At 47.3% G+C, this 12598-nt stretch overlaps 1 protein-coding gene across 24 annotated transcripts in view; it reads left to right on the forward strand.

Moving 5' to 3' along the window:
* The first annotated feature begins 2604 nt into the window (after positions 1-2604).
* Positions 2605-12598, forward strand: part of R3HDM2 (R3H domain containing 2) — a 176998-nt gene continuing 167004 nt past the window's right edge. For 5 of the 24 annotated variants that reach the window (XM_055359312.2, XM_055359303.2, XM_055359310.2 and 2 more), the window contains exon 1: positions 2796-3079. Coding sequence is in view for 4 of the 24 variants with exons in the window: in XM_063693875.1 (XP_063549945.1) it covers positions 3214-3255 (42 nt within the window). In the remaining 20 variants the exon portion in view is untranslated. Of the gene's footprint in view, positions 2735-2755; positions 3080-3138; positions 3256-10837; positions 10939-12598 lie in introns of those variants that run through there. The other 19 variants (XM_031000783.3, XM_031000788.3, XM_055359306.2 and 16 more) reach the window with 12 other exon arrangements.

The raw sequence follows: 12598 nt of genomic DNA on the forward strand, positions 1-12598 counted from the left end.
AAATCCAGGTATTCTTGGTAGTTGTTCTTCAGTTCTTGCACTTGTCTCAGAAACATTTCAGGCTTTCATTCTGTGTCACGGCACTGAGAAAATAAAACAATTTTAATCTGGGAAATGCAAGTCTTTGAAGATTATCAGGCTCAGAGAGACATTAAAATGAGACAGCAGACCAGGCATGGCGGCTCAAGCCTATAATCCCAGCACTTTAGGAGGCCAAAGCGGGCAAATCATTTGAACTTACGAGTTCAAGACCAGACTGGGCAACATAGCCAGACCCTATCCATACTAAAATAAAAAATAAATAAATAAAATAAAATTTAAAAAAAGCTGGGAGTGGTGGTGTGTGCCTGTAGTCCCAGCTACTCAGGAGGCTGAGACTGGAGGATCATTTGAGCCCAGGAGGTTGAAGGTGCAGTGAGCTGTAATTGTACTGCTGCACACCTGCCTGGGAAATAGAGTGAGAGCCTGTCTCAAAAAAATAAATAAAAAATAAATAAATAAAATGAGAGGGCAATCATGTCCTACTCCCTGCTTTTGAGCTACGTATTCATCTCTTGAAATTGCTTGCTATTGCCACAAGTAACTATAAATTAACGTAATAATGCTGCACTGGACACTATAACCTAGATCCTATAGCTTAACAATCTATAGCCAATCACTAATCAATGTTATTTCTGTAAACCAACAAGAATACCCGACAACTTTATATCAGTCTACTCCCTGTCTCCTTCTTTTTTGCCCTTAAAAACATGCTTGTAGGCTGGGCGTGATGGCTCACGTCTGTAATTCCAGCACTTTGGGAGGCTGAAGTGGGCAGTTCACTTGAGGTCAGGAGTTCGAGACGAGCCTGGCCAGCATGGTGATACCCCATCTGTACTAAAAATACCAAAGAAAAATAAAAAATAAAAATAAAAATAAGCCGGGCGTGGTGGCACATGCCTGTAGTCCCAGCTACCTGAGAGGCTGAGGCAGGAGAATCACTTGAACCCGGGAGGTGGAGGTTGCAGTGAGCTGAGATCATGCCACTGCACTCCAGCCTGGGTGACAGAGCAAGACTCCGTCTCAAAAAAAAATAAAAAAAAAATCTGGAACTTTGGTTTCATTATTGTGCCTCAGGTTTCCTCATCTATAAAACAGGTATAATAATAGTACCTATTGTATTGAGGATTTGATACTAACAATAGATGTAGAATGCTACACATTGTATATTGTACTTACATACACATAATACAAATATTAGCTATTATTTCCTACTGGTCATCACTGCCTGGTCTGGAACTCCTGAGCTCAAATGATCCACCTGCCTTGGCCTCCCAAAGTGCTAGGTGTGAGCCACTGCGCCCGGCCAAGACAAAAAGTTTAAATCGTGGTGAAAAGTGGCAGGTTAGATCAGTTCAGTTCAGTTGTATTTTTCTTCCCCCGTTGTTGTTCTCCAGAGGGTTGAGAGAATTTGGGGGCAGGAGGCAGTGATGACCAGGAGAGAGGGCTGGGCAAGGTGGCTCACACCTGTAATCCCAGAACTTTGGAAGGCCGAGGCGGGTGGATCACCTGAGGCCAGGAGTTCGAGACTAGCCTGGCCAACATGGCAAAACCCCGTCTCTACTAAAAATACAAAAAATAGCCGGGTGTGATGGTGCGTGCCTGTAGTCCCAGCTACTCCTGACGCTGAGGCAGGAGAATCACTTGAACCTGAGAGGTGAAGGTTGTAGTGAACCGACATTGCACCACTGCAATCTAGTTGCTTGGGTGACAAAGCGAGACCCCATCTCAAAATAAATAAAACAAACAAACAAACAAAAAACGCCAACCAACCTGGAACTTGCTCATCCTTGAAGGAAAGATGAACTTCATGCCTCTATGACTTTGCTGGAATCTCCATTCTTACCTCTCTAGTGAACTATTCATAGTCTCAAGATTAGCTGGAGTTTCACCTGTAGTTTCTCTGTAACTTACTCAGTCTCTTTTACCGCTAAGAACGAATTGCTGTTCCTTGTGTTTCCATAGCACATTTAAACCTTTCTATTATAGCACTTAAATTGTACTATAATTATCTGACTTTTTTTGCCTACCGCAGTTTCTGTCACAAGGTAAATATTTAATGGTCGAATTCTACAAAAGACTACATTGCTTCTTTGAGGGAGTTTGGTCAGTAAATTATCCACACACACATAATCAATAACTAAATTGATTCTGCCTAGAATGGACAAAACGGGGGAGGCTGGACATTTAAGACGATTTTTGAGAACTATATCTTAGAGAGGGGATGATGGTAAGAATATGATCTTAATAGGACAGACTGAGTTCCTCCTAGGTCAGTTTTTTTCATCTTTACGTAAAATGGACATTTACCTGCTCAACTATAGTTATCCATGTATGCAACAAATACCGAGTGTACGTTCTTTTGGTACAGGAGTTACTGCCCTAAGTGAAAGGCTGTTTTGAAAGTGCTCTGTAAATGGAAATTACTTTAGAATGATCACTATTAGTATTATATTGAAATCCAGGGTATTCTATCTGACAGACTTGATGGGTTTAAGGAGGACCGAGGCTCCCAGTGACTCCGGATTGGTGTCCTGACACAGGTAACGCGGAAGGAGGAGAGGGCGAGCGAGCGAGTGCGAGTGCGCGCGCGCGCGCGCCGGCGGGAGTGCGTGCGGCAGGCGGTGGGCCCCGCAGGGCTGCTGAGGGGCACGCGGGAAGCCAGGAAGCAGGGACGGCCGGAACGCAGGACGAGGTGACGACAACGCCGGACGTAGTGACGTAGGGCGCAGCCGCAGCGGGGGGCGGACTCTGGGCTTTTCTTCCCCTTCTGATTTTCCCCTCCCCCCTTTTCTCCCTTTCCGGGTTTGGTTCCCCCCTTTTCTTCCCCTCTCCCCCCTCCTTCCCAAGCCCCTTTCCCCTCCCCCGTCCCAGTCCCCCCTGCTTCCCAGCCCTCGGCCCCGGGGAAGCCCCGGCCGAGAAAAGCCCGCCCCCAGAAGCGCGCCGCCGCCGGCCGTCGGGGCCGAGCCGCAGCCGAGCGGCCGTGGGCCCGGGCGGCGGGCGGAGACGTGGGCGCCCTCCCCGCCAAGGCCCGTGCGAGGTGAGGCCACCTCCCGGCCGAGGGGGCGGGCGGCCCGGACTGCCTGTGGGGAGGGGGCGTGGCGGCCGCACGGGCGGGCGCGAGGAGGCCCCGCGGCCTGGGTTCCTCGCGCCCGGCAGCCGGTCCCGGGGACGATGGGTCAGGGTCGGATGGCCGCGGGAAGGACTGCTCCAAGTGTGCGCTGCTGGAGAGAAGCTGGGGGCGCGGGGCGGAGGGCGGCGGTGCGGGGGCAGGGGGTGGCGCCACCTGTGGCCTTTGCGGGGTGACCTAAAAACTATTGCGCCCTTCCAGTGCTTCGGGGTGGCTAGCTCCGTGTGTTTCTTGGGTGGCGGTTTTCCTTCGAGCGTGGAGCATGGAAAAATAGGACGGAGAAGTGTAGAAGTGTTTAAAATCATGCTGGTGTCCAGGTTTCTTACAGGGACGGGGATTTGAGTTGGCATATACAGGGAGATGTTTCTATAGCTTAAAACTTGGGCCTACACTAAGCTCGTAACTACTCGAGCCCCTGAAAACGCTTCGATTCGTTTTCCCGTAGAGCTAACATTTTTCAACATTTGTGGCCATTAAGTCTCGGAACTACCAGGAATACTGACTTAGAGTGAATTGTCATTGGATAATGATGAGAAATGACCGAATAACAATCCCAGAACTGCATTAAAACGGAAGAAAGAAAAGTGGAAAAGTTTGAATTCAGATCCCAGTTGGATGAATATCCTTGTACATAATGTTGTTCAAATAGATAACTAAGATTGAGAAGCCTGAGTCCTGTCTGATATGCGTAAGCCACGTGGAGACTCAAGGAAGGAGGAAAGTGACAGGTTTCACTTCAGGAATATCACAAATTCCTAGCATTTTCTTGTATTTTTAGATAGATTTGCAGTTGAATTATTTGTGGCTCTTCTTCCTAATGCTTTTTTGTTGTTGTTGTTCCACCAATATTCCCCCCCCCCGCCCCCCTTTTTGATGCTGGGGTATCAAGACAAAAGGTTGTATTTTTTTTTTGAGACAGGGTCTCAGTCTGTCACCCAGAATGGAGTGTAGTGGTTCCTTTTCGGCTCAATGCAACCTCTGCCTCCTGGCCTCAAGCCATCCTCCTACCTCAGCCCCCCAAGTAGCTGGGAGTACAGGCGTGAGCCACCACTCCTGGCTGATTTTTGTAGAGACAGGGGTTTCACCTTGCTGCCCAGGCTGGTCTGGAACTCCTGGGCTCAAGTGATCCACCTGCCGTGGCCTCCCAAAGTGGTAGGCGTGAGCCACCGCGCCGGGAAAGACAAAAAGTTTAAATAGTGGTGAAAAGTGGCCGGTTAGATTAATTCAGTTCGGTTTTTAGTTGTATTTTTCTTACCCTGTTGCTGTTCTCCAGAGAGTTGAGAGAAAAGATAACTTTTTTCTTGAAGGCCTGATGAACTCCTAACAAGTTAAATTTCAGAGTTGAAGTTCCATTTGTCTTTGTGTCCATTATATGATTAGTAGAGCTTCACAATTTTTTTTTCATAGGGATGGGATCTTGCTATGTTGCCCAGGCTAGTTTTGAACTCCTGGCCTCAAGTGATCCTCTGGCCTCAGACTCCCAAAAGCACTGGGATTACAGGTGTGAGCCATTGCTCTTGGCAGAGCTTCACAATGTAAAGTTTTAAAAAAATTTGACAAATAAAAATAGCATGCCTGACTGGCCGGGCATGGTGGCTCACGCTGTAATCCCAGCACTTTGGGAGGCCAAGGCAGGTGGATCACCTGAGGTCAGGAGTTTGAGACCAGCCTGGCCAACATGGTGGAACCCCGTCTCTACTAAAAATACAAAAAGTAGCCAGGCGTGGTGGCAGGCACCTGTAATCTCAGCTTCTTGGCAGGCTGAGGTGGGAGAATCATTTGAACCCAGGAGGCGGAGATTGCAGTAAGCCAAGATCGTGCCACTGTACTCCAGCCTAGGCAACAGAGTGAGAGAGACTGTCTCAAAAAAAAAATAATAGCATGCCTAATATTTTTTAATGGAAAATTAAGACAGGAGATGGCTTCCTTTCTCTTTCAAAATAAAAACCAATGTTACTTTTTTTTGTTGTTCTTTTCTCGCTGTGTCACCCAGGGTGGAGTGCAGTGGTGCAATCTCGGCTCACTGCAAGCTCCGTCTCCTGGGTTAATGCCATTCTCCTGCCTCAGCCTCCTGGGTAGCTGGGACTACAGGCGCCCCCCACCACGCCCCCCACCATACCCGGCTAATGTTTTGTATTTTTAGTAGAGACGGGTTTCACTGTGTTAGCCAGGATGGTCTTGATCTCCTGACCTCGTGATCTGCCCACCTCGGCCTCCCAAAGTGCTGGGATTACAGGCATAAGCCACCGCGCCCAGCCAAACCAATCTTAGCTTTAAAGCTCTAGATCTGTGGCACCCTTTTCCCCTAACATGCACACTGGCCTCTGGCTGTTCCTTGAGCACACTAGGCACACTTCTGCCTCAGGGTCTATGCTCTTGTTCCCTCTTCCTGAATTACCTTTCTCTTATAAAGCTGTGTAAGAGCATAGCCTGTCTGTCCCCTCATCTCCTTCAGGTCTTTACTCAAATTTCACTCTTTTTTTTTGAGATGGAGTCTCGCTCTGTCACCCAGGCTGGAGTGCAGTGGCATGATCTCGGCTCACTGCAACCTCTACCTCCTGGGTTCAAGCGATTCTCCTGCCTCAGCCCCCTGAGTAGCTGGGATTACAGGTGCCTGCCACCATGCCTGGCTAATTTTTTTGTATTTTTAGTACACACAGGGTTTCACTATATGTTGGCCAGGCTGGTCTTCAACTCCTGACCCTAAGTGATCCACCCACCTCCGCCTCCCAAAGTGTAATCCCAAAGTGTAGGGATTACAAGTGTGAGCCACTGCGTCTGGCCCAAATGTCACTCTTAACAGTGATATTCCCTTGGCTATCTGGATGGCAAAGCCCCTCCTGCATACACATTTACATAACTCTCTATCCCCCTTTTCTGCTTTATTTTCCGCCTTAACCCTTATCAACCTATAACATATTATATATTTTAATCTCCCCTAGTAGAAAGCTTCAGGGCCAGGCGCAGTGGCTCACACCTATAGTCCCAGCACTTTGGGAGGCCAAGGACGGGGCATCACCTGAGGTTAGAAGTTCGAGACCAGTCTGGCCAACATGGTGAAACCCCATCTCTACTAAAAATACAAAAATTAGCTGGGCGTGGTGGTACACGCCTGTAGTCCCAGCTACTTGGGAGGCTGAGGCAGGAGAATGGCTTGAACCCGGGAGGCTGAGGTTGCAGTGAGCCGAGATCGTGCCCCTGCACTCCAGCCTGGGCAACAGACTGAGACTTTGTCTCAAAAAAAAAAAAAAAAAAGCTTCAGGAGAGCAGGCATTTTTGTTTTATTTATTTATTTTATTTTATTATTTATTTATTTTTTTTGAGACAGAGCCTTGGTCTGTCGCCCAGGCTGGAGTGCAGTGGCACGATGTCAGCTCACTGCAACCTCCACCTCCCGGGTTCAAGTGATTGTCCTGCCTCAGTCTCCTGAGTAGCTAGGATTACAGGCACGCGCCACCATGCCCAACTAATTTTTGTATTTTTAGTAGAGATGGTGTTTCACTGTGTTGGTCAGGCTGGTCTCGAATTCCTGACCTGGTGATCCTCCTGCCTCGGCCTCCCAAAGTGCTGGGATTGTAGGCGTGAGCCTCTGCGCTCAGCCACATTTTTGTTTTATTAATTTCCGTATCCTCAGCACTTAGCACAGCACTTGATGTTCAGTAAAGTGCACAACAGATTTATTGACTGAGTAGGTAAGGAGGAGTTTTTTCCTTGAACTCTTTCCATGAATTTTTCATCGTGATTAGTTGTCCTTGGAAGGGTGGGATGGGTTTTCACTAGGAAAACCTGGTTTTCTAAGGTACTCATTGAGAGATGTTGAGATGTTTTTTCTGGGGATGTTTCTCTTTGGACAAACATCTCGTGCTTTGGGGCCATTGAATGAAAATACTCTGAGGGCAGAGAAGAGGATGGAGTGTGGAAGTCTTTGGTGTTGGTAGTCTTATCTCAGATTTCATGTGGCTAGAATTTTTACCTACTTCATGCTCTTCCCTTGAGGTTTGTTCATGTCCCTGCCAAGACAAATATCACTCGTTACTTCTCTGACCCTACCTAGCTGAGCAGGCTGGTTCCACTTTGAGTTTTTCAGTAGCCTGAAGATGTTAATATTTATAGTTCTGTCTTTATGGGCTAGTTCCTACCCTCACCCCCACCAATTCATGTAGAGACAGTTGAGCTTAAAAACTTTAAGAATAGGTTTCTCTAACAATGGTAGAATGTTCAATTCTAGAGAACACTTGATCCTTTTTTCACAGACTGATTTTGGGGGGCATTTTTAGCAACTAAATCTATGCTAAGGTTGAGGATAAAAAGGAGCAGGCACCCTAAATTCTGTGGGTTATCCCTCATTTTATCTTTCCTTAATTAATTAATTAATTTATTTTTTTGAGATGGAGTCTCGCTCTGTCGCCCAAGCTGGAGTGCAATGGTGTGATCTTGGCTCACTGCAACCTCTGCCTCCCGGATTCAAGGGATTCTCCTACCTCAGCCTCCCAAGTAGCTGGGATTACAGGCATCGGCTACCACGCCTGGATAATTTTTTGTATTTTTAGTAGATACAGGGTTCTGTCATGTTGGCCAGGCCACTCTCGAACTCCTAACCTCAGGTGATCTGCCCGCCTCGGCCTCCCGAAGTGCTGGGATTACAGGCATGAGCCACTGCGACTGACCTATCTTTCCTTAGTTTCTTGGTTGGTAAATTAGTTACCTCCATTGATCTTCCGGCTAGAGTAACCTGGATGAGATTTCTCTTTGGGGCGGTTTGGCTACTCTTCTTTAGCTCAGGAAGGCAAAGGGAGTGAAGTGTGCGTTTTTCGTTTTGAGACAGTCTTGCTGTGTCTCCTAGGCTGGAGTGCAGTGTCCTGATTTCAGCTCACTACAACCTCCGCCTCCCAGGTTCAAGCGATTCTTCTGCCTCAACCTCCCAAGTAGCTGGATTATAGCCACCCACCATCATGCCCGGCTAATTTTTGTTTTTTTTGTAGAGACAGGGTTTCACCATGTTGGCCAGGCTGGTCTTGGACTCCTGACCTCAGGTGATTCGCCTGCCTCGGCCTCCCAAAGTGCTGGGATTACAGTTGTAAGCTGCTACGCCCGGCCTGAAGTGTGCTTTTAACACTTTGTAGGAATGCTAGTGGCAAAGCTAAGGCTTTTGCTTAAACCTTTGCGAGGACATTGAAAGTTGCCAGGCCTAGGAGAGAACAGTTAATGGGAGGTGCAAGAATTGGGGATCTGCTATGCATTTGACTGGACATAGTTCTGATATTATTAGTATAAAGAAATAACTGCATCTTCTAGAATTATATTAGTAGTTCTCATTTTGTGAATAATTTTTTTTTTTTTTGAGACGGAGTTTCGCTCTTGTTGCCCAGGTTGGAGTGCAACGGCACGATCTCGGCTCACCGCAACTTCCGCCTCCTGGGTTCAAGTGATTCTCCTGCCTCAGCCTCCCCAGTAGCTGGGATTACAGGCATGCGCCACCACACCTGGCTAATTTTGTATTTTTAGTAGAGGCAGGGTTTCTCCATGTTGGTCAGGCTGGTCTCGAACTCCCGAGCTCAGGTGATCCGCCCACCTCAGCCTCCTGAAGTGCTGGGATTATAGGCGTGAGCCACTGCACCTCACTGAATAATTTCTTTTTATTTATTTATTTTTTTGAGACGGAGTCTCACTTTGTTGCCCAGGCTCATGTGACAAATTACAGTCAAAACTTTGTTTTACATGCACAGTTATTAAAAATATTGTATAGGCTTGGCTTGGTGGTTCATACCTGTAATGCAGCACTTTGGGAATCTGAGGCGGGAGGATTGCTTGAGCCCAGAAGTTTGCAGCTGCAGTGAGCTATGATTGTGCCACCATACTCTGGCCTGGGTGACAGAATGAGAGCCTGTCTCTTAAAAACCCCAAAAAGGCTAGGTTTTCAAAAAATACAGTTCATATTTTTGTTGGGCCTGTGTCTTTGTTGCGTATGACAATTGTAAGAATTTATGGTTTTTGTTTATGAGGAACAGTATGGGCATCAGGAAATCCTTGGTGTCTTGGAAAAGGGTGGGTCAGACTTGTGAAAGCTTACAGGATTAATAACAGAAGACTAGGAGGAAAGTAATTAAGGCAGTGACAATCCAAATTTAATGGTAGGTACATTTGAAATATATGGTCAGGTGTGGTGGCTCACGCCTGTAATTCCAGCACTTTGGGAGGCTGAGGCGGGTGGGTCACTTGAGGTCAGGAGTTCAAGACCAGCCTGGCTAACATAATGAAACCCCATCTCTGCTAAAAATACAAGACCTTAGCTGGGTGTTATGGTATCACATGCCTGTAATCCCAGCTACTCGGGAGGCTGAGGCACGAGAATTGCTTGAACCTGGAAGGCGGAAGTTGCGGTGATTGAGATCACGCCACTGTACTCCAGCCTGTAGCACTGTAGCAGGTGAATGTATACCCATGAGAAGTGTTCACTTACAGTTTCTTTGTTCCTTTTTTTTTTTTTTTTTTTTTTTTTTTGAGACAGAGTTTTGCTCTTGTTGCCCAGGCTGGAGTGCAATGGCGCGATCTCGGCTCACCGCAACCTCTGACTCCTGAGTTCAAGCGCTTCTCCTGCCTCAGCCTCCCAAGTAGCTGGGATTACAGGCATGTGCCACCACACCTGGCTAATTTTGTATTTTTAGTAGAGATGGGATTTCTCCATGTTGGTCAGGCTGGCCTCGAACTCCTGACCTCAGGTGATCTTCCCGCCTCAGCCTCCCAAAGGGCTGGGATTACAGGTGTGAGCCACTGCACCTGGCCTTTTTTTTTTTTTTTTTTTTTTTAATTGAGACAGTCTTGCTCTGTTGCCCAGGCTGGAGTGCAGTGGTATGATATCGGCTTACTGCAACCTCCGTCTCCTGGGTTCAAGCAATCGCCTCAGCCTCCCAAGTAGCTGGGATTACAGGTGCCCGCCACCACGTCTGGCTAATTTTTGTATTTTTAGTAGAGATGAGGTTTCACCATGTTGTCCAGGGTGGTTTCAAACTCCCGGGCTCAGACAGTCCACCCGCCTCGGTCTCCCAAAGTGCTGGGCGTGAGGCACCACGCCTGGCCCACTTAAAGTTTCTAATGCTGTTGGTAGAGACAGCTCCCAGCAACCATCAAAGTCAATGGGAAGAATATGGGAGACCTTGTAAAATTTAACAGATCTCTTTTCTTTCTTTTTTTGAGACAGGTTCTTGCTCTGTTGCCCAGGCTGGAGTGCAGTGGCATGATGTCGGCTCACTGCACCCTCTGCCTCCTGGGTTCAAGCAAGTCTCCCACTTTAGTCTTACAAGTAGCTGGGATTACAGGGGTGCGCCACCATGCCTGGCTAATTTTTGCATTTTTAGTAGAGATGGGGGGTTTCACCATGTTTGCCAGCCTGGTCTTGAACTCCTGACCTTAGGTGATCCACCTGCCTTGGCCTCCCAAAGTGCTGGGATTACAGGCATGAGCCACCGCGCCCGGCCACAGATCTCTTTTCATCCTTTTCTTACTCTGTTGTTTTTGCAGCATTCGTTACTGTTGACCCCTCTCCTTCAAATATTTGGTGACGCTTTTACTTGCTTTTTTTTTGCTTTTTTACTTGCTTTCCTGGCTCTTTTTCTCCTGCCCATTCTTCATTTATATATTTTTTTATTTTTATTTTTTATTTTGACACAGGGTCTTGCTCTGTTGCCCAGGCTGGAGTAAACTGGCATGATCATGACTCACTGCTGCCTCGACCTCCTGGGCTCAAGGCTCCCAAGTAGCTGGGACTACAGGTACACACCATCACATCCAGCTAATTTTATTTTTTAATTTTGTAGAGATGAGTTCTTCCTGTGTTGCCCAGGCTGGTCTTGAACGCTTGGGCTCAAGCAGTCGTCCCGTCCTGCCTTGGCCTCCCAAAGTGCTGGGATCGTAGATGGGAATTACTGCACCTGGCCCCTGTCCTTTAAATGTTCATTTTCCTGAAAGTTTCTGTTGTATTCTCCCTATGTCTCGTTCTTAAACCTAGTGGCATATGTATCTCTTGAAGGACTTATTAAGATTATGGCCTACAAAAACTCTCTATGATCTGGCCCCTGTCAGCCTTTCCGGCTTTTCCTTAACTACCTGGGAGTTAGCTAGGTGAAGTATGGGGAAGAAAGTTCTGGGGAGGCACTGCCTATGTAAATCATGGAGGTATAGAGCAGGGTAACATAGAGTCTTTGCCAAACTGCACGGAATGGGATGAGGCTACATATGGGATTCTTGTGGGAATTACAGAAAAGACTAGAGAGGTACCTAGGTGCCTGATCTTGAAGTCCTTATTTGATAGGCTAAAAAGTTTGAGTTTTGTCTTAAACTATGAAAGCTACTGAAGGATTTACTTTTTAAAAATATCTCTTATAGCAATTTGGAGACTGGATTGGAAAATAGACTGGAATTAGGGAGTCTAGTTTAGGGAGGATCACAATAATCTAGATAAGAAATAGGGTCTAAAGTAGTCATGCAAGTGCACAGGGATAGATGGACTCAAAATTTTTTTTTTTTTTTTTTTGCTAGGCGGAGTCTCCCTCTGTCTCCCAGGCTGGAGACACTTTCGGCTCACTGCAACCTCTGCCTCCTGGGTTCAAGCGATTCTCCTGCCTCATCCTGAGTAGCTGGGATTACAGGTGCACGCCACCACACCCGGCTAATTTTTGTATTTTTAGTAGAGATGGGTTTCACCATGTTGGTCAGGTTGGTCGTGAACTCCTGATCTCAGGTGATCCGCCCCCCTTGGCCTCCCAGAGTGCTGGGATTACAGGCATGAGCCACCATGAGATATTTAATAGATAGGCTGGGTGTAGTGTCTCACACCTATAATCCAGCACTTTGGGATGCTGAGGTGGGAGGATCTCTTGAGCCCAGTTCAAGACTAGCCTGGGGCAACTTAGTGAGAACCTGCCTCTAAAGAAATATAAGAAAAATTAGCTGGGCCTGGTGGCACACACCTATAGTCCCAGCTATTTGGGAGGCTGAGGTGGGAGGATTACCTAAACCTGGGAATCAAAGCTGCAGTAAGCCATCCCACCACACTGCACTCCAGCCTGAGCAATAGAGTGAGACCCTGTCTTTTACTACGCTTGATCTTAGCCAAAAGGCAGAGAAGTGATGACCCTGTCTTTAAAAAAAAAAAAAAAAAAAAAAAAGAGCCGGGTGTGGTCGCTTATGCCTGTAATCCCAGCACTTTGGGAGGCTGAGGTGGGCGGATCACCTGAGGTCGGGAGTTGGAGACCAGCTTGACCAACATGGAGAAACCCATCTCTACTAAAAATACAAAATTAGCCGGGAGTGGTGGTGCATGCCTGTAATCCCAGCTACTTGGGAGGCTGAGGCAGGAGAATTCCTTGAACCTGGTAGGCGGAGGTTGCTGTGAGCTGAGACACCAGCCTGGGCAACAAGAGCAAAACTCTG

This window comes from Gorilla gorilla, chromosome 10, assembly GCF_029281585.2.
Source record: "Gorilla gorilla gorilla isolate KB3781 chromosome 10, NHGRI_mGorGor1-v2.1_pri, whole genome shotgun sequence".
Taxonomy (NCBI): Eukaryota; Metazoa; Chordata; class Mammalia; order Primates; family Hominidae; genus Gorilla; species Gorilla gorilla.